The sequence below is a fragment of the Crocodylus siamensis genome, chromosome 14 (assembly GCF_052110815.1).
Source record: "Crocodylus siamensis isolate JL-2025a chromosome 14, ASM5211081v1, whole genome shotgun sequence".
Taxonomy (NCBI): Eukaryota; Metazoa; Chordata; order Crocodylia; family Crocodylidae; genus Crocodylus; species Crocodylus siamensis.
The window spans coordinates 16,700,759-16,726,016 of NC_143408.1; the positions used below are offsets into that span (position 1 = coordinate 16,700,759).

General features: G+C 47.7%; 1 protein-coding gene across 4 annotated transcripts in view; it reads right to left on the reverse strand.

The window, feature by feature from the left end:
• Positions 1–23,286, reverse strand: part of KIRREL3 (kirre like nephrin family adhesion molecule 3) — an 839,191-nt gene extending 815,905 nt beyond the window's left edge. For 2 of the 4 annotated variants that reach the window (XM_090027369.1, XM_090027368.1), the window contains exon 1: positions 21,210–21,449. In XM_090027369.1, the coding sequence (XP_089883495.1) occupies positions 21,210–21,264 (55 nt within the window). In that variant the 5' untranslated portion in view covers positions 21,265–21,449. Of the gene's footprint in view, positions 1–21,209; positions 21,451–22,948 lie in introns of those variants that run through there. The other 2 variants (XM_090027372.1, XM_090027373.1) reach the window with 2 other exon arrangements.
• Between the last annotated feature and the right edge of the window lie 1,972 nt (positions 23,287–25,258).

Genomic DNA, 25,258 nt, shown 5'->3' on the forward strand with positions numbered 1-25,258 from the left:
GTTCTGTGCCTCAGTTTACCCTCGGGTCCAGTGCACCTAATGCTTATTCTACAGCTCCCCTCTTACACACAAGCCAGAAGTTGGGTAGGCATTTCTGAGAGCTTGGCGTATGGGAGAGAAGCTTGAGAATTTGACACCTGCACAGACAGTAAAGGAGGGTGGGCAGTTAAACACCTGTTCTCAGTAAAGCCTACAGATACATGCACTTAATGCAGCCTTTTGGAAAGTTGGGGCAGAGCTTTCAGTCACAGTAACCAGTATGAAATCGAAGAAAATAGGTCTTGGCTCTAAAGAAGAGAGGGGCATGAGCAATGCAGGCATCTGGATCCAAGGCTTGAGGCCCATCTCCTCTGATGCACTTGCTCATGCAGGAGTTCCTTCCTTGAACAAACAGGATCATTACCAAGTCCATGATACCTAAAAGCACTGCCACTTCTCATAAGCCTTCCTGGAACAAAGTAAAAAAGTCAGTCATTTAGACCAGGGTTCATATTTCAGGTACTTCAGAATATGCTAGGTCTAGTTTTGCAGTCTACTCTTCTCAAGTTTCCCTTTCATGCTAAAGGAGATGCATCCAGCATGTTTGCCTAGGAACACAGCGGCCTGTACTACACAAAGGCAAATCTAGCCTCCTCTTAAATGGCCTGTAGATAAAAAGAAACTGGGTCTCAGACAAAAGAATGTGCTTATAGAAGCGGTTACAGACATACTGTTGCACAGACAACTACCGTTAGTCCTATCCTCACCCTGCGGTAGTGGCTTGTGCTCACCCTACCCAATCTGGACATAATTATGGCAATTAAGCCTCACAGCACAGATGCATTAGCAGGGAGATTTCCATAGGTGAGTGACTTCAGTTAAGTGAGTCCCTGGAGTTGGCTTGCTGTTCGAGAGCCCTGTGCAGCAGCTCAGCAGCTTTGCCATGCTGGTCAAGTACAGACAATGGAGCTAGTTGTGTAGTGCATGGAAATCTCATTACAATTAAGTAGAGAACAATAAAAACAATTTATTACTGCTGGTGCATGTGCTTATGCACACAGGGATGTTTATTACAGTGGGGACCAACTTTTTTGGCAAGAAAGCCACAAATTAAATCTCCATGCCTTCCTGTACTCCACTCTGGCTCCTTCCCCTGCCCTGCCCACTCTGCTGCTCCATTTTCCAATCCCTTTCTGACATGCCATTCTGCTTTCTGCTCACAGCCTTATTTGCCACCATGATGCCCAATCTACTGCATGCCACACAAAGAGGCTGTCCCTATCCCTTGTGACATGCATGCCATAGGTTGGCCAGCCCCAATTTATTACACCTGTGTATTAGTGGCAGCTGGAGGGTGCCCCGTTGTGACTACGGTTCCTACTGTGCTGGGTGCTGTACAAATCCATAGGGGCACATACTGTCCTATGTACAATCTACATTGACAGGACAGAGTGGAAGTCATCTTCATTCTGTGGAGGAATAGGGAGACAGAGGTTACAGTGAGAGTTAGCTAGAAGTGACTGAGATTTGGAGTATTCAACCCAAGTCACAATAGAAAGGCAGGATTACCTGGAGGGGGCTGGGAGGGATAGACTCACCAAGCAATCCTCTTCCACTAATTTGCCCCCCCACCCTGACAGACCCAAATCACTAGCTGCTTTTGACAGTGCAAGCTTAAGTTACTGACCCAATGCTATCCAAGGAGTCAACAAGAGAGCACTGACTATACCTCAGCTCTCCCCAGGCCCAGTTTCATTCTTTAATACAAGGCTGCCTTCCTTGCAAAGAACATGAAAGTGTAGCAGATGCCAAGCAGTGCAAACAGCGTAGCAAGCAGATGCATTCAACTCACCAAGCATAGAGTGGAAATGTATGGGAATGCAAATACATATGGCAAATTGCAGGGCTGCAGGGAGCATGTTATAAAGAGCTTGTGAAGCTAACACTGGATGTAGAGCCAGAACTACAAAAATGCAATTTCTATGGGTAGGATAAAGCAGGACATTACTCAGCAAAGCCCAGCTCTGTGAGCACAGGCAGAGAACCTCACACAAAGGCACAAACTCCCACTGATGCCATTGTTAAGCCTGTAGAGCAGAAATTTCTCTGGAATAAAAACAGAACCTCTGACAATTATTTATCACCATGCAAACATTTTTCTTCTGCTTTTGTTGTTAGTACAACAGACCACATGCGTCTACGGACAGGGGAGAGAGAGAGAGATGCTGTCTAGATTGAGAAAGGCTAAGACTTGGTTCCATAAAGAAAAACATCAAGCAACCAGTTTTAAGACTTGAATATTAAAAGTTTAAAAATCACATCTGACTATCTTAAAATAAACTGGTACATATAATAATAATCCCAAACAACGTTTTATTAGCTGTTAACACAAAACTCCCTTATCAATTTACAACATTTCCCTGTAAGCTAATTGAAGAATAAATGTTTTCGCTCGATCTGAGCCTTCAAGAGGCCGAGAAGCGATTCAGGATTGATCCAAGGGAGACACTCTCCTGGGGCAGTGAGACTTGACCCAGTTCCTGCTGTCACTTTGGAAGCCTTCTCTCGACTGTTCTTCAGCTGTCCTGGTGGTGAACTTGAACATAACAGAAGTGTCAAGGGAAAGGGGAGCTAGCATGGAGAGGTTAGAAAATAGATGAGTTTCTGGTATGTGCAACATACAAATATGGGGCATGTGCACAGAGACACAGGCACCACTGTTATTTCCCCACAGTTGTATTGTGATGCTGAGATACTCTCACTCGATACAAAGAAAAATTTCTGGCATTGGGCTAAACTGCTCCCAACTCTTCTCTGTGTAATGTTTAGCTGCATTCAATTGTCAGGACATCAGCTATAGATATATTTAAATGAAGCTTCTTTCCATGCCAAGAGCCGACGGGAAGAGATCCCTATTTATAGATTCATCACGAAGGCACCAATAGAGCCTGACCCTGCATTAGCAGTACACACAGAGCAAACAGAAGTTGAAATGCATGCAGAATCAAGGGTCAAGTTCAAGACCTCAAGGTTAGTTGCTGGAAGACAGCCAGTAGAAGTAATAGCCCAGTACCCCAGGTGGGTCACAGCTGCATAACACATCTCAAGCAGCACGAAAAGCTGGAAAGGTACCATGCAATTTGTGTAGTGGACATGCACAAGCTTGCATCAAAAGAAAAGGTGCAGATGGAAGCACATCTGGGTGTTTTGTGTGTAGATAACCCCCTACCTCTCACTCTCCCAAATAGTGACAGGCATCAGTAACAAGCCAACTTCAGCTCCCTCTACCATCAGCCCTTTTCCTTTAGAATTAAGAGTGACCCTGCAAAGGCTTACACCAAGCTCACATCCACAGCAGACATCTAACTCTCACTGATGCCTAGGAGTTCAACATCCGATTACTTTTACAGATCAGGGTTGAAATAATCAAGTTCATTTTAAGCCACATCTAACTTGATTGCTTAGCTAGTCACTGAATGCCGTGATCTTTACTTCCCTGCATTCTGTGCGCTTAGGACAGCATAGCTCATGCTTCAATGAGGCCTCATATGGTGCTAATGGCTAGAAACTGGGGGAAAACAGAAGAAATGTTCAGTGACCTTCCTCTGTCTTTGTTCTCAGCTTCCAATTCAGACAGATAGCCCAATTTCCCAAAACTGCAGAACACCTATAGCTTCCAGGGGTTTCCAGCTGGAACTATAGGTGCTCAGTGGTTTTTAAGAAATATCCACGAGTTACTGGGATGGTTCTGAATTGCATGCAAGGACTGTGCTCGATGATTTAGTTCCTGGGGCAGAGCTGCAGTTTGAATTTTTTTTTCCCTTCATGATTCAGCATGCTTAGGCAGAACAAACAAGTTGAGAACTTTAATTCATCTTTTTCAATCTCATTATTCCAATTACCACTGGAATGAAAAACAGGAGGCAGGATTTGATGGCGAATTCAGGTACAAGAAGTGGTTTCAATACAATAACAGAACATAGATATCATCCATTTATTGTTCTCCCTCCCAAATAGCTTAGCTTCTTTTTTTTTGAACTGCTGACTCTCTATTTCAGGTTTCCAGACCAAAGCAATTTTGTTAAATTCCACTGGATGGGAGAGAGAGAGGGGGAGAGAGTGCACCTCTTGTAGCAGGGCTGGGGTCTTGTGGTGAAAGCACTGGACTAGAGAGGTAGAGGTAGATAGAGAGGTACAGGCTCAATTTCCCCCTCATTTTCACACTTCTTGACCACGGGCAAGTCATTTCATCTCTACAGAGGTCTTCAGACAAGACTTAACTCCCGATTTGTTTCCAGTTAACCATATTTACTTGCTGGCCAATTAACTCAAGATAATTTAAGTTAATATGAGCAGGGTCCTTTACCTCCAACCTGAGTCAAGGCAGGTTACATTCCACCAGCATCCCAGGGGCCCCTTAACTCGATGGCTTGCTAGCCTCAGCTGGTGCTTGTCTGCTCCAGGTGAGCACTGGCCCAGCCTTGCCCCTGGGCCATCACAGAGGAGACAGAAAAGGCTCCACCTTCTCCCTGCCTAGCTGGGGGGTGGAAAACGGAAGCTCTCTGCTCCACAGGTCTCCCACATCAGCTTGCAGGCATGGGTCTTGGTGGGAGCCACGATGCGTCTGTAGGGCAGGGAGGCTCCGTTCCCCAAGCCGCCTCCAGGACCTGTGCTGCTTTCCGCCATGCTGGGAACTATGGTAGAGGGCTGGAGAGGAGCCCCGCTGCCCCACAGACCCAGCCTGACCCCCACCAAGACCTGAGCCTGCATCTTGGGGTGTGTGCTCGCACTGCAGAGAGGCTCCATTTCCTGCCCTCCCCCACCACAGCTCCCAGTCAATGAAAAGCAGTGCAGCTCCAAGCTATAGCTCCTGGCTGCAGCTGGGGAAATAGAGCCCGTCTGCCATGTGGACACCCCCCCACAAACTGGCAGACTCATGTCTTGGTGGGGGCCAGGTACACATGGCAGAGGCTCCACTCCCCCAGCTGCAGTCAGGAGATGGACTTGGGGCCGTGCCACTTTTTACCATGACAGGAACTGGCGGCTGGGGGGGGTTAGCTAGAAAAAAAAAAAAAAAAGATGGAGCCTCTCTGCCACATGGCCCAGCCCAGCTACCATCAAGACTTGAGCCTACAAGCTTGGGAGGGGTGTGGAGGGGAACAATGCAGCAAAAAAGCTCAGTTCTTCCCCTTCACCTCCTGGTGCTGACAGCAGCCAGCTGGCAGGGGGTACAGCTGGGGAGAAGACCACGCTGGTCAACCAGGGGTGGTCAACTACTACTCTGAGCCTGGCATTCTCCCACAGCCTCCTGGGAGGTGCAAGGGAGCACCCCCAGCTGCTGGCCTCAGCCCCTGCAGGCAAGCTTCAAGCCCCACAGCAAACAGCACACGTGTTGTTCGGTCCTGACCTACTCTAGACAGCTTCAAGTAAAGCACTCCACTTCAACTTTGGGCTTTTTGAATGTCTGAACTTAGCCACTGTAATCTTAACAGCTCACTAACCAGCTGTGACTTGCCAATCCTATTTCATGTTTGAGCAGTGTCCACTACAGAGACAATGATCTCAGTTGAGTACTACTATAATATAATAAAATACTGGATATTAGAAGTTACTGCACATCACAAGTTCATGGTGTTTCTAAGGTTAAAGCAATATCCATGTTTTTCCAAACACTGCAAAAAGCATCAAATTCCACACACTTGATCAGTGGTTCTCAACCAGGGTGCCACGATTTATTAAAAGATAAGTTCAGTTTTCAAATAGGAATCAGTGTCAAAACCATTCTGCCACATTGTGGCCTTTGAGTTCTTTGCAGCAGAGAATATGCTGTATTATTTTCTGTAGTTAAAACACAAGTGAAAATTAAGAACTGGCACTGTCTGAGGAATGCCTCAAGTCTAACAAGGTTGAGAACCAGTGTACTAGGTAGAAGGGAATTCAGAAAATAGATCTGGATCCAGAGTCATTCTGTAGCCCAGACCCATTGTAATATTCCTCATGAACCAATTCCTCGTGATCACCTCTCATTTATTAAGGAATTAGGAAGGAAAGGCAACTCTCTGGCCCTGCCCACAGTCCAGCGTAATTTGACCTATTCCTCTTGCTTTACTATCTGCAACAAGCAGTCATGGGAGAGCGCATATGTGATGGCCAGGGATCCTGGTTTTCTCCAATAAAAAAAAAAAGCCCCAATTTTTGTTTAGAAAAAAGTAACCCTAAATCCACATTTTTCTGTGATTAAAATGAAACAACTAGTGGTGTCTCATTTAAAAAAAAAACCAACAACACAAAAAAAAGGGTGGATTTGGGGTTACTTTTAAACCAAGAATTGGTTGCTTTTATTTTAAATCAGAGAAAACCAGGATCCCTGGTGATGGCCACCAACCTGACTGCAGGATTTTAACTGAGTATTCAAAGCAAAAAGTACCTAGCTGCTACAGTTTGCACAAAACATCTATAGCCTTCATGCATTCACCAAGTGGGTTACACATGCTCCTTCCAGGGCATAGCTGCCAGCCTGGGAAAACTCCAAACAAATAAATAAAAACAGATGATTAACATGAAAATCTATTCAAGGACCCATTTCAATTTGAATTCTGTGCATATGATCAGATACCAAAATGCAAATGTACACAAATACACCCATAGGAAGAAACAAATGGGAGCTCTGCATAATGGGATTAAGGTCGGACTGCATCCAGTTGAGGATGACTGTATGAAGAACTTTTGTTCGCAAGACTCAGCAGCATAACCTTTGTTGGACACTAGTCATGCCGCAGCAAGTTTTGGCAACAAATCATCTTGGAGGTGCCGTATCTCTCTTAGGAGGCTGTTGGGGATGGAGAAAGACGAAGGCAGGCAGCCTAGCTATGCCAAGGAGGGGTGAAAGATGGCTTCTACTGCAAGGAAGAAGGGGGGTGGGCAGAGGACTATGAAGCAGGGACTGCATAAGCTGCTTTGTGAGACAAGCAAGGGTGGTCTGCTGCGGAGAGATGGGGCAGAGGTTGGAATAAGTTGTAAGCAGGCTTGTGGGATGTGTGGATTGACACTTCCCAGATGTGGGTGCCCAGACCACAGGAGATACTCCTTCCCGACAGCACTCAAATATTTTCAGAACATCCCACTTTCCACTACATTTGGGCCACTGCACCCAGCTAGTGGAAAAGCTGAGGGTATCAGAGGCACCATGTTTTACCCTAGGGGAAATAGGAAGTCCCCAAGGCAGTGCCAGTTCCTCATGGAGGGCACCAGGGCAGAGAAGTGCCACACAAACCTGTTCCTCATGCGGGTCCCCTGCAGGTATATATACTGAAGTGTGAAGGGAAAGGAATCAGTGCATCAGAGGTGGGCAGCTCCCCTGAGGCAAAGTGTGTAGGGTGGGACCAAGAGCCAAGAAATAGGGATTGATGCATCTGGTCAAACACAGCTGAAGTGGAATGGACAGCTGCTAAAGACCTAACCCCTGTAGACAAGAGAGAGACCTCAAGACCTGAGGGCTACATAATGGAAGAGCATCAGCGGAGGTGGGAGGATTCTTCACAAAATCCGGTCTCAAGTTCACCAAATGCATCCCAGGTTCAGCCAGCTCGGGGCTCTAGGTACCTCTGGAGGCTTTCCAGGATTCAGGGGGTCATCTCTTAAGTTTGTCCCCAAGTTCCTACAAGACTTTAAAAGGCAACCATGTCTCGGTTCCCCCCCCGCCATCTCAAAAATGAAGATAAGGCTTGCTTCTCACTGTGCCAGATTTCCACTCCAGTTCAGCACGTACTGAAAAGACCAGCTATCAAGAGCCACAGGTCTCTCAGGAAGGTAGCAAAGCTGAGCTCAGCATGTTGGACAGAGGACATTTTGACAGTCAACTGACCCCAATTACAGGTGCACAGCACTTGATGGTCAGGCCTCACAGGTCTGCAAAGCACCTGGGGAGGGGATGAGAGGCACTCCCCACTTACACCTGTATGTGTGAAATGCTCAACTCATCATTCATTGTACTGCACTTTCATTTTAAGTAAATATCTGTTTTCAATTAGTTCTTACCGTGAGGGGCATGCATCACTGAGAGTGCTCATTTCTCTTCCCTTTCATTATTAGATTAGAAGCCACTGAAGTTTAACTAACAGCATTTAACAGATACTGGTAGAGAACTGTTCTGCGGCTGCTAATCCACTCCAACCCCAGAAGAGCCAGAGTCTGAAACTTGCACTTTATGTCAAGAGGGCAAACCAAACACCACTCATTTTCCAGATAGGGTACAATCCTGCTATTCCCACCCCCACCCTCTGCCAAGATTTCCATCTGCCACCCAAGGTACTTCAAGTAGCCCCACAATATACCCTCATGACATCTGTGAAAGGTAACAGTATTGTTACAGGAAAACCAAACCCAAGGAGGCTAAACAACTGGGCCAAGGTCACACGTGATGTCACAGTGGAGCAGGTGAACTCTGGATCACTTGAGCCTCAGACCAGGGCTCCTAGACCCTTTGGTAGCAAAGCACACGTGCTCTTTACCTGTCAGTCTCCCAGGTGCACCATAGAGCTAGAAGAGCCTCTCCACCTGATGAGCCATCTCCCTAGCACATTCAAGTATTGCCTGCTCAGCCCTCCGCAGCCGGTGCGGTGAAGTCATAAGTGTAATAGTACTATTATACTTTGTTCATTATGCCTCATTTTTATTACATGGTCTCATTAAGTTAAGAAGTCTCTGTGTTTAACTGCAACTCTCAGCCTCCACATGGGGGCTCCGGCCTCTTTTGTCGTCAATCATTTTATTGAAAACACAAGGCAAAAATTACTATTACACACATTACTGCCCATCAATCGATTCAATTGCCTCCCAGGACCTCTCTTTACCTGCTCAAAGTGTTGGGGCCAAATGAATCTTACCAACACCTTTTTAATCTTTTGATTTTTCCAATAATTAACAGTGGATTAAAGTTTCTCGTAAAGAACAGAAAGCAGGGGAGCTGCAGACACCTAGCTTCACTTGCTGTGCAGGCACAAAAAGTGCACAGCAACAGATGGAAATTCACCGCATGTCAAAGAATAAAGCTGTATTGCATTAAATCTGTTACTGAAATATAAATCAGTTACAGATCAGATTAATTTGAGAAGAGAATTAAAACATTGCAACAAATTAATACATTGCAACAAACTTGGGGCTAGCCAGGGGCACTGTAGCATCACTCTGACAAACACCATAGCTACTTAAATGTTTGTGGCAACAACACAACATATTCCAGGGCCACACTACATTGTCTAAACTACCTGTGGAGTTTGGATGTGCTCGCTCCCCACTGCCCCAGTTCGACAAGCTCCAAGGTGCCCCGCACAGAGAGCAGAGACAGACATACCCAGTTAATCAGCCCTGACTGTGCCCAGTAGGTGGCCGGGATGCAGATCTGATTTATACAACTCCCCCTCCCCGCCACCCCCTTGAATGTTAAGGTTGCAACATCCAAGTCCTCCTCAGGGTCATTTTGATATTTCCAAATCACATTTTTTTCAAAACTGTTCTGCTAGAAATTTTAGCTTTGGGGGAGAATTTAGGATGGAAGGCAACTTCAGAACACTGAAGTTTCCCTTGAGGGAGAAACTCCATTCTCTAGCCAGCTTTGTTGAGCAGTTTCCCATCCAGGGTCACAGCTCAATGGGACTTTGCCTTCCCTTTGGGGAGGTTCCAGGAATGGCTGGGGAAATAAAAAGCCATCAGGAGGGGTCTACTGCCAGTGTAGTCTGGTGAAGGAAAGGCTGCATTTGCCATGCGATCACAGCACCAAAGAGCATCTTTGTTATGCATCAGGCTATTTAACTACGTTTGTTATGGTTCTCTTTCCCTTCCTCCAAATCTGTGTTGTTTGAGTGGCTTCCCCCCACAGTTTATTCTTTGGAAAGAATCAAAACAACTCACAAAGTCTACATGTTTGGGAAATCAGAAGTGGTACACAAGGCACAACACAGATGCAGAGCAAATGCAGGAGCACCATCACCTTGATACAATCAGAGCCTCCAGCTGAAGAAGGAGCAGAGGGCGAGTTACAGAGAAGACTTTGGGAGGAACTGTGCATCTGCAGCGCAGGAATCTGGGTGGCATACTATTTCCCTTTCCAGCCAACTGATTTGATCTAAGGGGGCTTTGAAGATTTCAAAGGACACCGTGTTTCCTAGTTTATCATGAGTGTATATCTTAAACCAATATTATCATTTGAAGCATGACCAGAGCAAGAGGAACCTTCACAAACGATTTCTGGCACAGGAGATAGATGCTTACAGAAGGAAAAGAAAAAAAAAAGAAAAATCAGATAGGGGGGTTTTGTAACCCTGCAAGCCTAACGCGCATCCAGCCCAACAATACCGCGGTTATTCATCATTGCAGAAATCTATCGTCTTATGACATTTTTACTATTATAGGCTCGACAGAAAGGACATTTCTGATCTTTTGGAAAGTTCCCCCCCCACTGCTCCTCTTTAAGCACAGGATATCCATATTCCTGACACAGTGCTGCCAATAATGGTGCAAACTCTTTAACTGGAGGGGAACTTGCATTTTTCAACAGGTCTACAGGCAACACACCCAGCCTTTTTAGGGGCTCACGTTCAGTATTTGCAAGAAAGAGAAGAGGAATGCACAGATGGAGCACTGACATCAGGGGGTAAAATTCACTTTGCTCATGGACCAAAGTCACTGGGTCAATACACTGCTTCAGCTTGCGAAGAGCCAGATGAATCTACCTACCTTCTGCATTAGCCTCTTTGCCCATCATCTCTGCAGAGGGGCAAGGCCCCATCCCAGAGCAATATGCCTGTGCTTTCTTTATGCGCTGTGAAAGGTCTCATTGAAGTTAGTGGTCCGCTATGCCTACTGTCAATCCCCAGGCAGAATCAGGTCCTACAGGAGGGGTAGGCAACCCCCAGCACACGTGCCAGAGCATGGCAAGTGAAAGCATTTTGCTTGCTTGGCACTCAAGGAAGGGACTGGAGTGGTGATGCCCCAACAAGGATTGGGCCCCTCTCAGCTGCCCTGCTGTCTGCCCCTGGCATGCCAACTTCTTACAAGCTGAGGTTGTGGGTGTTTTTGGCACTCTGCCCAAAAACATTGCCAGCCCCTAGCCAGAAATTAAAACAAGCTTAAGACAGAGATAGACTGGGCTTCCCTCTGCATCCCACTGACTGTGGTGCACCAGCCAAGGAAGTCTGCACTGCCTCCTCCAGGAGAGTAAACAGAGGAATTTCAGCTTGCGGGCACTGTTAAGAAAAAACGCATGAAATTTTTCCCCTCTAAAAAAAAAGTGCCATCTGCCAATAGGGTGCAGGCAACTCTGCTTCAAATTTAAGTGAGCTCATTTCAAAACATGCACAGCTTTATTATCCAAAAACTCCCCCTGTCCACAGACCAAAATAAGCAGCAGCAGTGACAGACTTCACGATCAGGAGGACAAAATGCTGTGAACAACCAAGCCTAATTTTAGCATCTGTTTGTTCTGTTTTTTCAGTATGTAAAAGGGGGAGAGAGAAAGAGAGCAAGCAAAAAGACTGGACTAGCTGCTCCCAGCTTATTAAAGACACAGCCAGGAGCACAGCAGAGAAGCATTAAATCACACTCTGGGATTAGCTCATGAAGGAGAAAGAAAAATAACACCCCAGCAGGCACCACTGACCAGCAATGCTGCGTTTTTTGAGATGCTGAAGGTTACAGTACTCCCTCTGACACACGCTGCCCGTGCAGCACCTCCTCCCTTTCACTGGGAGACTCAGGCACATTCATCATTAGTCACCAAGAATTGGTATTCTAGGAACAGTATTGTTTGACTCATGTTCCCCCCCCTTCTCCTTATTCAACAATGCCACCGGCTCACCTGCTGCATTGCACCCTCCCCACTCCCAGAGCAATGTTTCGCTTGCCCTTTTGCTCTGCCAGCTGGCGTTGCACTGGAGTCTGTGCCCAGGCTGCAACAGCAGCAGATCAGTGTTAATCTTTACTCACAGGGAACAGAGCCCAGCCATGGACATCCCACATAACTCCCTGCCGGCAAGCAGCCCCTTCCTTTACAAGGTGGGGACCACAGATCCCTTCCCACATCAGTCATGTCTCCCTCTAAATCCCACCCGTCCCCCACAAGTACAGAACTGGGAATCAACCCTAAGGCTCAAGTACTGCCCTTGTGGGCTCCCAGCAGAGCTGCTATCCACTGGTGAGCCAGCCAGTAGCCCAAACAGACCCAGGAGAGTCTGACTAAACCTCACATAGGGAGCCCTTTGCTGGCACATCTGAACATATCCTTTTACTCCATGCAAGCGCTGCTGCTGCCACCACCAGGCTGCAATAAAAAGTGATAGAGCAGCTGCAAATTCTTTTAAATGACCTGGTATAATAGCCAAAAATCCATGGATATCCCTCCCCACAGGCAGTAGTTTGAGTTAAGATACTCCACATGTCTACTGGCCACCCCCACAGCATCGTAAGCGCAAACTTAGATCAGTTAGGCCAAACCCTCAATTATTTGAATCTGCTGCAAATTCCCTGATGGCAGGCAGGGACCAGCAGGACCCCAGTGGAGATGCTGTGCTCAAGGCAGCTGGAGCTGCAGTGGACACAGACACTAAAATGCCCACCTGAATGTAATTGCACATGGGCCAGAGGTGGGAAGAAAGACTCATTAGGTGATGGGTCTCCTCTGACTTATAATGTTTTTGTCTCTGGTTATTTCTGCGCAGCTGGGAACAAGGGCCATAGTCAGCTCCTTTCCAGCTGGAAACAGAATAAGTTTTGCATTTGGGAATGAAAACATGTCAAAAGTAGTCCCCAGCCTGGCACAGGGACTGATCCTCCCCCACCCCCCTGCACACATGACATGACTGGCTACAAACTGACCAAGATGTAATGAGTCGGCAGTGACATCTCTCCTAAGCAGCAGATGGAGATGCAAAGTGAGGTGCACCAGGGAGTTATTACAGGTTCCTCCTGTGGGGGTAGCTTAGAGCAGGGGTTTGGGCTTCCCATGCCAATCAAGTAACATCTTGATTTATTGGCCTGTTATTAGGCCTCAGAAGATATGCCAGATCCCGCAGCCCCCCCTGACACACCTGCATGGCCAAGAGGAGCTTTTGTTCAAACAGCTGTGGCTAATTCAGTGGAACGCACTGCCCTTCCAGTATGTATGAAAGCTTTGCCAGTAGGGGCCAGCTTCACCCAGGTAACATGACAAAGAAAAGCCAGAAAACAAGCCTTACATCACAGCTGCTTTTAGGAAGTCTAGATCCAGAGCCCAGCACAGGACTTGTATAACTTGTTAAACATATATAAAACAGTGCATGGCCCAAATTTCATCTCTGCGCACTACTTTCCCCATAACCTCCGATTCCAGTGAAGCAATTCCTAATTTATACAGGTGAAAGATTAGAATACCAGGCAAAGCCCCGTTTACCCGGCAAAGCCACAGGAGTAGATGAGATCGTAAAATGCTGTAGCTGCTAAAGCTAATCCAAGTTTAATCAGGCTTTGTGCTTTCAGCCATAAACCAGCCTCTGCAGGACTCGGGAAGTGAGACTGTTCCCTACTTCACTTGAAACTTCATAGGCCAGACCAGGTGCATTACTGGAGCTGGAAGGGGACATGCTTCAAGGGTCAGGATGTTTGATTTAGTGGACAAACGAGCTGCTCTTGGACCCACCTCAGCCTCAGCTAAACTGTTGAAGAAAACAGTGACCATATCCCAAGCCCAGTTGGGTGGATTTCACTGAAATCAGGTAGACTTAGAGACAGGCCTTATGAGCACTTACATGAGAGTTGTAGAGACAGCTTACTCCTGCCCAAAGGCAAATCACAAGTGATTTGTGACCCTCTCACCACCCACTTGCCCTGCACCTCAGGACTCTTCTGCACCAGTCCCTTCCCAATGCCCTCTTACAAGACAATCTCTTCACAGCAAGTCAGCCACCTGGTCTCCTACTCTTAACCTGGCTCCATCGTTAGTTTGCTCTATGGCTTTCTAATACCCTCCACACGAGTTCTTCATCACCATCTTTAGTCATAAAGCATCAGGTTATTCACCCAATTTCTCCCATTAGGACCATGGCTCTACACTGTGACACCAGCTGTGTCAGTGACAGTGCCAAAGCCAATCTTCCTTGGGAAACTGTAAATACAGTAAACCAGCCAGCATATACTTAAACCATCAGCAAGAGCTTGGAGCTGATGAGCCTGCTCCATGGTCTACAAGGAGAGGATATCCTGGGTCCATAATTTAAGTCCATACATGTCACACCGATGCCCAGCTCCTCTCCACTGAGAGAGGCAGGAACTTCATGGAGAAATACTTTTGACAGCATATTTTTGATCGGAGCTAAAGCTTTCATCTTTCTGGTGGAGAAGTGGAAGTGTGTCAAGATTGCTCCTGCCGGCCAAGTGTCCCAATCTGAAGGGGTGAGAAAATGCCATTTCCACAGCAAGATTCAACCTCTTCCCTCCGGCCTACTATTGAAGTACCTTGGACATGGTACACTCCAGAGCCTGCTGGACTGCCAAGGGAACAGTTTCCTAAGCCAATCCTAGATTTGTACTGCCTTCTTCTATTTCTGGATCCCCTCATCCCACTACAGCTAGTTGCTAGCAGCAAACCCCCCCAGTCATACACGCCATGCTGGCCATTATGCGAGTTCAGCTGTCTTAACTTGTTACTGAGCATCCAAGTGGGGCTGACATTTATTTAATCCTCATAGTAACGTTTCAGTAAGTACACAGTCAACATTGCATGCTTATGGAAGATATTTGCTTCCAAGCAGCTTATGCTAAATTGCAGTGATATAAAGGAAACACTTATCCAATATTGACATATACCGCTAAGAGTCAGTAAGTAGATTGAATATTCCTTTACACCACTGGAAAAAGGGGGCAAAGGGAAGAATGAGGCCCTTCATTTCAGCTCTTTCAATGTCATACAGAAACATTTTGCCGAACAAAACAGAAAAATGTTTGCCCTTAGCAGCAGGAGTGGATAGGTGGGACCAGGGCTTTTCATAACCTAGGCTTATCTTCAGCCCTAGGGCAGAAAGCCATCTTGGTCCAATGCATTAAGCTTTCCCCTGCCACTGAAGAGATGGTTTGAGGAAATCCACTTCTTATGATGACAGAGCACAGCTCATGTGTAACGACTTGGATCCCTCACGGTCTGTCATGTGCACTCTGCTGGACAACAAGATTGTGAACTCTGGGCTTTTGTATTTCCCCCACACAAGGACACAGGGTTAATCAATGGGGTTTGCCCTACAGGCCATAAAACACTTTAAGCCATTAGGGTCTGTAGGGCCAAATCTATCCATAGTTTAGTGAAGCTGATTCCAGTGGAGTTAAACAGGACAGAAGCCTGCCTTTTACCATGTAGAAAATTACCACAATAACTCCAACCCCCAAGCTTTCCAGGCAGGGGTTAATTATCCATCATGGGACCACACTGCTCAGATCTGAAAAGTGTAGTCCATTAAATACTCTTCTAATTACTTGCACATGGAGGCATCTATTACCCGAGTTAAGAACCTGAAGTGGCTGTATTAGTGATTAATGAATGGTATTTAGGGCCCAGCTCTTAGGAAAATGAGTAAAAACCATGTAAAACTGTGACATCTCTACACCACCACACTGGGCAACACAAGGGAGTGCCACAGTACAGCACACCTGCTCCATGCATGTTATATCCTGAAATACTGCAGGTGTAATGAGGCCAGCTCAGAGTAGTGCCAGGTGTGTGTTAATAAACGTGCCTGTTGCTGGGTCACGACACCACCCTGGCACTTGTCTTAATTTTCAGGATATAGTGCACAAGCAGACAGGCTAGTCTTCTCCATGGTGCCCTCTAGTGCTGTTTATTTGATGGTACAAACGTGGCCTTCATGTCAAAAACACTACAGCTTTCAACAGAGTGTAAGGATTCTGTAGTTTCTCTGCAAGCGGGGGCACTGAATATACATGAAGATCCAATTTTATCCCCAAAGGTAATGCCTGAATCTAGCTGCAAAAGTATTCCACCTCCCTCTTATAGCCTGCAACATTTAAAGAGCCAGGAAGTGCACAGTCAACTGTTAAAAGGTGTATTGAAAGTGCATTTTAAATTTCACCTGATTAATACACTGCAGTAAGGAAGGGCAGATTCAGCCCTCATATAACAGTTGATTAAGCTGTAAACTTCAAGACAGCACTCTCTGCTTCGCTTTAGGGGGTGACTATCACAGCAGCTCTCAAGGAAGACACAAATACCTGAGCATAGGTCCAGGCAGGTAAATAATTTAGAAAGGCCTAGTGAATTTTAAAAACGGTTTGGCTCCAGTTTTCAGGGCCCAGGCCTTGGATCCAAGATTCCCCAAACTACAGGCATCTTGACCTGGTCCCATTATTAACAAGATTCATATACAGGGTTTTCACCATTTCCACTTATAGTTTTGTGCACACATTTCTTTGGTCTGCTCTTCCCATTCAAAACACTCTGGAGATATATAGGAGTCTGAGTATGGATCCATGGTCATTCCTCAGACTGCAATCAATTCTCAGCACACGATGCAATGCTCAGGATTTAGCCTTCATTAAATTCCAACTGAAGGGGTAAAATCCTGTGCAATTTTGGATGCACCAAAGATTAATACTGCAATCTGAAGAACACATATGGGTCCATGTGATCTCTCGGTAAGGGCAGGAGACTTTTCAACCCCACAAGCTGAACTTGCTGGGGCAGGCTGTTTGAGAGCTTGCTGTTTCATCAATTGTTTTAGGTCTCAAAAGATCAGTTCCAGACTGATTTGCAACCAGTTCATTTCATCACATATTGATTTATAAGCAAGACTGCATGTGTGTCATTATGGGTTCAGGGCCTTATCCATGGCCCGCTGAAGTCAATGGCAAGAGCTTCTTTGCCATTAATGGGAGCCAGGTAAGTCCTTTCACCAAGCTTTGTGAATACAACTGTGCTAATTATCTTTAGGTCAAGGCTCTCAAATCCAACCTAAAACCCCAGTCATGGTTTCCATAAAGTCAACATCCAAAGAAATAGTTTTAGAAATATGGCCCTGCATTCTTTAAAACCTGATTATGGTAGCACTGGCCTAGCCCATGAAAACTTGAATGCAAGATACAAAACTAAAATAACCAGAACTCAATAACCTATTTTCTGTTCACACTGGTGAAAGCAAAGTAAACCTACTTTATTGGGGATGAGCAAATGCACTGCATTTAAAACACTCTTTACAAATGAACAGTATGATATGGGTTCTCACCAGGTTTCAGATCCATCTATTTCTGGGTAAATAGGAAACAGAAACCCAGAACTGTTCATGCTGTGATATGTGGTTCGAAGGTACTGATCCAAAGGGCAACTAACACAGGACAGGATCTTGTATCTATATTTTGATCCCGACTAACGTTCCTTTAAAAAACAGAAACTGTGAGGCATCCAAGACAGCACAAAAGTAACTGACACCTGCTTGAGATGTACTGCATTGTGTAAAGCAGATTGCACACTGCCCGGAGACCTCTGCATAACCTTGGAACAGGGAGGCTGGCTACAGATGCAGCCTTAGCCTCGGGACACGAGCCGGTACTCCGAGTTCCCTTGCTCTGTCAAAATAGAGAGGGCTGGATAAGACGTTGAAGAGATCTAGCTTGGAAAGACTTGTTTGGTTCTCACTGCAGGAGAAACAAAGATCTCATACAAACCCCAACAGACAAGAATGGACTGGGCAAGGACCAGAGGGGGTGATCCTGCATTGACTCCTGGAGATGGCATGCACTGAGCGACACAGCAGTCCTTTTCCATCTCTAGTTGGTAGCTGATTTCTCTCCCATGTAGCCCCGAACCCCGATGGCATTGACAAACCTGCATGCCTCAAATCAGCAAAATTTCCCATCATCTGTACAAAGTGCTTTCTTACTGGTAAGCCCTAAAGCTTTTTTCCTTCCTCAATCATTTTAGGTAGTTACTGCTTGTTGCGCTGCTAGTGACTGCTGAAAAATAATTCCCTGCCTAGGCTTCCCTTGGTTAAGTCCTAAAGCCCATTCATTCACCCTCTTTCCCATCATCCTATGCATCTATTTCCCTTTGCTTCCCCTGAATGGCCTCAGAGCAGGAGAAAATTCCCTTGCCCTGCATACCAGGGAACATACCAGCTAGTTCCTCCAATAAAACCGCCTCTCCCAGCAAGGCAGGAAGAATTAGGAGAAGTGAGGAGTGTAGCACATGTCCTCCAGGGGACCCGTCTCTGGATCCTCTTCCGCATTTTACAAGCACTCGTTTGAGAGAGAGGTCAGTCCGTTGCTGAACACAGCTGCCCAATTGTGTCCCTTTCCCCCCAGTGCCATGCAGAGGCAATTGGCTGAGTCACCAGCCCAGGTGTGAAGCTACTGGTTATACAACTCAGTGGGATGTTCACTTTCCTTGGCAGTTACCTGCTAATTCCTGCCCGCTCCCCATAATGCCAGTTATCTCCCAGCTACTTGCCACATGCCTGGAGTTGGCTCGACTTCTCTCAACAGCTTAACCTCCCCACTCCCTGGCGGGCAGATGACAAGCCACCTTTACATTCAGACACTGCTAATAAGCATGGTTCCCTCTGGCAAAAGGTTCTGGCTGAATTGTAAGGAGAGGCCAGGAAAGTGATATCAAAGGGGAAACCTCCTGCACCACTCCCACCAAGCCTGGGGTTTGCCTTCTCCTAAGAATAGCAATATAGAGGGAGATTCACAGGCATGCAGGGCACTTCAGAGCCTAAGGGCAGTTCTCTGATCCTAGAGAGCCAGGTAACATCAATAGAGTCCATTTAATTACGCCAGACTTATACCAGAAAGGCCGAGATCAAACTCTATCCCAGGAGCTACATGGATGCTATATATAATGTGTGCGCTAGATGAATTCTGTACTGGAAGAATTTTGTAGCATAGGCATAAGTTAAGGAGACATTCGAGAGAAAAAGATAGCAATTCCAGAAGGACTGGCATAAAAAGATGCAGCGAGCCAAGCAAGAGAGACCAAGGAGAACACAAGGAGCACTCTCCGGCAAGGGCCCAGACCCATCTCCACATAGGGCCAAGTCTCTCCCAGCAGAATTCGGCCAGTTCATAGTGAGACTGGACATATTTATACCTGCTTCCCCTCAAACAACCATGCCACCTTCCCTATGCCCAGGTCTGCAACTGCATGCAATGCTAGAATTAGCCAACAGCACTGTTTTAAAGCCGAGCTGCAGACTGTATTGCTCTAAAGGGCCATACTTCCCCGGGAACAGCCCTGAATAGACTTCAAGTAGCATCACCTTGGGCTCCTGCAGTAAAATTCCACTCTTACGCCAAGGGGCAAGGTCAGAACGAGGCTGGAAGCGCACCTTCACCAGACTTAAACCTGGCTCTAATGTGTCAGATGGCAGAGAGCTTCGGTGCTGCTATCTGTTGCTTCCAACCTCTCCTCTCCCAGGCAAAGGGGGAAAGAAATAGGCAAGATAAAAATCAAGGCAAGGGAGCGGGGTTTGTGGATGGCAGCGTCAATTCTCTTCCCACCAAGGGGCAAAACACATCTCTACCTGGCAGGAGGCAAATTGCACTGTGACATTATCCATGGCTTCCACCAGTTGCTTTGGTCCTGACAGCTTAGGGAAGAGAGGCAGCAATACCAAGGAGAAAAAAAAAAACCACCGCTAACAACAAAAAACCTAAAGAAACTCCACACAAAAGACACTGGGAGCCGTCAGCTTTCAAAGCCAGAAAACAGGCTTCTCAGTTTGTTTGCAGAGGATCAGACAACAAAAAAGGCTACAGGACGATAATTTGTTCTCACTTGGCTGGATCTGACCCCTTAAAGGCACAGGAATCAGCTGCAGAAGAGATAGCCATTCTTAATTATTTTGTAATATCTCTTTAGGCAGAAGGGACAGGGAAGCCAGGCGGGCTGGGACAGTAGCCCAGTGGATTAGTTACTAGACATTTACACGTGAAGCCGATTGAAATCTGGCTTTGAAGAGTGTCTGAAAATTATTCCACTAAGAGGCTTTGGAAGGATGTACAGGGAAGCAGAAACATGTTAGTGGCTCACCTCGGAAAGGAGCTGCACTTCACACCAGGAAATCCCAGCACAGGCAAGTTGAACTGATCTCCCGCCAACCAAGACACATGGGGAAATACAGATCAGACTAACAAGGTGTGCTAAGCACCCAGGATGCACGACCCATGAAAAGCCTGACCTTGCGCTATGGCACAACAGCAGGGTCAGTGGCACTGGAAGCTCATTCTTAAAAGCCTCATTTTGATGGGCATTATTCCCCAGTATTGCACGAAGTCAATGTGCTTCAGAGAAGTCTGGGGTCAGTTGAGGACAAACCCACGAGCAGAAGGTCAAGGATGCTACCTGGAAGGGCAGCAGCTATTTGCGCTTCTCAAGCAAAACCTGCGCCCGGGTTAAAGACGCTTGCCGGGTTCGAACAGCAGTCTTGCGTCACGCATGCGATACTCACATGCTCTGTTACGGGCCCAGGAGAACCCGTTCTGCTTGCCCAATTTGCACACATGCCTTTGGGCCAAATTCACTGCTGCGCAGCACAAGTGAGTGCAACTCCAGAGACTGTCGCGGAGTGGCAGCCACTGATGGATCTGGCTAATGGACCTCCATGGGGCTCCTCAACTCCCCCCAGAACGAGGCGCAAGTGCCCCGCGCGCTACCTGTGCCAGGCGCACAGCACCTGCGCCGCGCCAGCGACCACGGCGGCGCTTGCTACCAGACCCCGCCGCACCACGCCGGGAGCGCGCGGTCAGGGTGGGCAACGACCAGAGCCACACGTCTGTCCTCGCCTGAAGCCACACAAGGGACGTGGAAAGGAGAGCCGCGCGCCCCTGAGCTAGTCACCGGGCTGCTGACCCACGCGGTCCCCGCACGCGCCGAGCGGCGAGGCGAGGTGAGCGGGCCTGGTGGCGGGCTGCGAGGCCACAAGCCCGAGGGCTCCCTCAGGAGAGGGGAAGTCAGGTAGCTCGCGCTGCTCCGAGCTCTTCACCACACTCGGCCTGCCCCAGAAGTGCACGAGCCCCGATTAAAAACAGCCTGGCTCGGGCTCCCGGCGGCAAACTTCTCCGGGCGGCGGCTGGAGGACGAGCCGGGCTCCCCGCGGCGGGGCCGGCGCTGCCGCTCGCCAAAGTTTTCCCTCGGCTTCCTCAAAACCGCCGCGAGCCCCGCTGCGCCCGCCCGCACCTGCCCCCTCGGCGGGTCCTACCTTGGCTGAGCAGGAAGCAGCAGAGCAGGAGCAGGTCTGCGTGGAAAGCTTTCATTCCTCGGAGTTGGCGGGGAGAAGGGGCGAGGAACTTGGGGGCTGCCGCCGCAAATCCGGCCTCTCCGCGCCGGCGGGGATGGAGTTGCTGTCAGCCGCCGCGGCTCGCCCGGCTCCTCGCTACTGTGCGCGCTCCTGGCAGCTCCATCCTCGGCGGCTCGGCGTCCCCGCCCGCGCGGCCGCCCCCGGCCGAGCTCCGCCCACCGCAGTCGCCGGCTTGACTGACGCGGCGAGTCTCCTCCACGCGGGCGGGGGAGGGGGGGAAGTCATCATTAAAGCGGGAACACTTGTCAGAAACCCGGAGAGAGGGGCAAGGCCGTTCGTCCCCCCCCCCCCCACCCCGTATATGCCGCTATCATCACGGTTTCACACAGGAAAAGCAGCCTTTGCCAGGCGGTGGGTATCTTGGTCTTTTTTAAGAGATAGCAGTTTTGATTTTTTTTTTTATTTATTTTTACAGGAGCAAAGTTGCTGGCTATTTCTCGCTGCTGCTGCATGGGAGCAGGGAACCAGGCGCACACGAAGCTAGGGTAGGCAGCAGAAGGAAGGTGGTGCATATTTTTAGGTCAGACTTGGGCTGAAATAAAATGCACGCGTGCGAGCAGCCGAGGACGGGCCGGGGGCAGATAAGGAGGGTGCGTATATAGGTTTGGGCTCTGGAGGTCTCCCCACCTTGCTCCCTTCTGTAGGGGCTGGTGCCAGCTCTGGGCTGCTGCTCCCTGAAAGCAGAGTCAAAGAAACAGCAACTGGTTTTCCAGTCTTGCCTTCCCTCCAACTTTCTGAGCAGGGAGCCTGCGGTTCATTGGCTTCGCTAAAGGCTTGCAGGGGAACACCTGGCTATTTGGTCACTGCAAGGCAAACACCTGAGCTCCTCATTACCCTCCCTACCAGAAGGAGACTGCGGCCCTGTTGCATCCTCTAATGTCTCCAGCTTGTAGCTACCAGCCTCAGGGCCATTTCCATCCCTCAGGGAATGGATTGCCCTGTCCAAGAAGCAGCCGAAAGCAGATGAATCATGAACACAACTGTACCGGTGCAGTTTTACAAGCGACCTGGTTGGGACTCTGCAAGAACGGGGAATCTAGAGAGTAGCTGGGTCGAAAACGCTAAGCCCCCCAACCCAACTCCCACTGAGGTGAGCAACTGTCTATTGGCTTCACTAGGAGCAGGGTTGAGCAAGTCAGTGCCAAGTTCAAAACAGGTATCATCAGAAAGATTTGAACACCTGTACTTCCGGGCAGTCAGCTGAAAACTGTCTGGGATTGGGAAGAGCTTCCCCATAGGCAAGTTATTTCAAGAGCTCTCCACTTCAGGTTTTCTGCAGCATCCCCGGAAGAGCCCAGCTGCAGGCAGGATTTAATCAGAGATGGGCCACAGGTTTGAACAGCCACAGCTATACACATGTCCTAGCACAGAAGTGGTAACCCAACTATATAATCCTACCCTAGACCATTGCTGCATACCATTAAATGGTCTGCATTTCACCCCAGAAGCGCAAGCGCACCTCAGCCCCTGGCTAAATTGTTGGTCAGGTAGAAGGCATCTGTGCACTGCAGCCTCCCCACCACTGAGGAAATGAGGCCTGCCCATTTGCACCACCCATGCGCATACCTAACCCATAGCAATTAAACAGCATATATTGCTTAAAGTGGTCCCAAGCACCCTTTCACCCCTGGCAGACTTACCTAAGACAGGAGCCTCTCAGTTTGGAGGAGGGGAAGAATCAGTTTTCCAGTGCAATTCCAGTACCTGCAGGAGCCATGCTTGGAGCAGATGAAGCTTTATTTTCTTCAAACTGGTTTCTTCCTCCTTCAGTGCATCCAAAACCACAAAGCCTTCCATTTTGCTCCCAGTGTTGCACATGCAAGTCATTTCTGCTCAGGAGATGGTGCTTAGGAGGGAGATAATGGTGGTGGCTTGAGGGGTTCTCAGGGTAGGGCTCAGCATTCAGAACTGCAGGTAGGAGCTGCACCACTGGCTAAAAACAAGTCAAAGGCCCAGAGGTGCCATTCCTTCTCACTCCTGGCTGCTTCCTCACCTCTCATTTTGCAGCACCACCAGTCATTGTTGCAAACACAGCTGCAGGTGAGGGTCGCAGCACAAGAGGCAAGTGCTAGGAGGAACACCCCTGGAGCATTCATTTTCTCTAGTCAGAGCCTCCAGCCTCACAAGGAGGATAGGAGATGAGTCAGAGAAAGCAGTATCAGAGAGAAAGCATCCATTTTTATGCAGAGAAAGAGAGACACCTTCTCTCCATGGAAATACACTGAGTCCTATCAGGACCATCAGCCAGCCCCAAGGATCGCAGCCAAGACCCTTTAAAGCATCATGCTCCAGGGAGACAACCAGTCCAGCCACTTCCAAAGGAAAGGAAAGCAGCCACAGAACTAAGTGAAGCCCAATAACCACAAGGCAGCATCATGTAGGGAGGCTCAAGACCCACCAAAAAAAGCCTCCTTTACTAATGGCTCAGGGAAGGCTGAACAAGAAAAAGACCCCCTTCTTACTAGAGCTTCAGTCTCAGTCCTGCATAAACAAAACAGGCAAACAATTCCCAGACTACTCCCTTTGGGCCTCGTTGGGTTAAGAAACTCCAAAACAGCTCTTCTCAGGAATATAACACTTTTCGTCCCACTCTGCAGGTCTCTGCTTCCTTTTTATGACTTCCCCCAATTAGATGACACAGTTCCACCTCCTCACAGCCTAATGAGCCACAGCTGCCAGCCCTTCTCTGCACGGGGGACAGTCTCGAAGGGCTCTCTGTTGAGAAAGCTTAACTCCTTGCTAGCCCAGACTGGCCACATGTACCCAAGCACTGCCCTCTGCTATGGAAAATTACTGTAGTATTTCTATTGTGTGTTCACCAAGGAAGACTCCAAAGTCCTTTGCATTCCTCCCAAAAAGAAACATGAACCATAATGAGAGATCAAGTATCCTTACTACTGGAATGCAGCTATTTCTGGGGTGGAACATGACAGCTTGTAGACCATGCACAGTTACACTGCCCAACAATTAAGGACAGGAAGTGAGGAAGCTTTCTGTATCCATTTAAAATTGCAAGGGGGCATTTGGGGACACTGAATGTAATTACAAAATGAGCATTATAAAGTAATTATGTCTTTGGAATCTAATTACTTACAGCTGTGCCTTTGTGCTTAAAGGTGAACTTCAAAGGGAAATGACATAGTTCTCTCAGGTTTTTATGGTGATAGCTGCTGAAAGTTTTGAGTAGTCAGGCTCAGGATTTGTCTATGTGAAAACTTGCGTAAGTTCAGATAAGTTGATGGATATTTCTATGAAGGCATACTTTGGTTAGCTGTCACCTGCAAATTTATAAATTAAACTAAGCTAGATTTAAACTGAACTAAGAGTGGCTATATATCACGTTGCACTGCTTTAACTAAAACTGGCTCTGGCTTTCGCTCCTAGTTGACTATGTTAAGGCCAAGCCTACGGTAGGCACCAGTAGAATACCATCCAACAGAGACAATTCCCTGGATTTCCTGTGACTGCTTGACCTGCTGCTCAGACTTCTCCAGAGCAATTCTCCCTCCATCCTCCACCCCACCCACTACTGCCCCCCACTTAACATATGGCATCACAGCAACTACAGAGCCCTGCGGCACTGCAGTCATGCTCTAGAAAGTAAGGTGTTTTTTTTCTAGTTGATTTCATGATTTTGCAACAATCTCCATCTTCTGTTTCCAAAAAACATAATATTATTTTGTCACCAAATTGCTACTTACATTTTCATAGCTGGAGGGAGAAGGCACCACGCTAAGAATCAAGATGTCTTGGGCCCAGCTGTCCATTATATGAATGCAACTCCCTCTGGAGTTTATTTGAGAGCAGCTAATGAGATAATCGGCTCCTTCGATTTTTCTGTTCTTTCCTCTGCCACTGATGTGCTCTGATATTTTGGGTAAGTTACTTTGGCTCAGATCCTCAGAGATATTTAGAAGCCTAACTCCTACTGAATTTGATAGGAGTTAGGT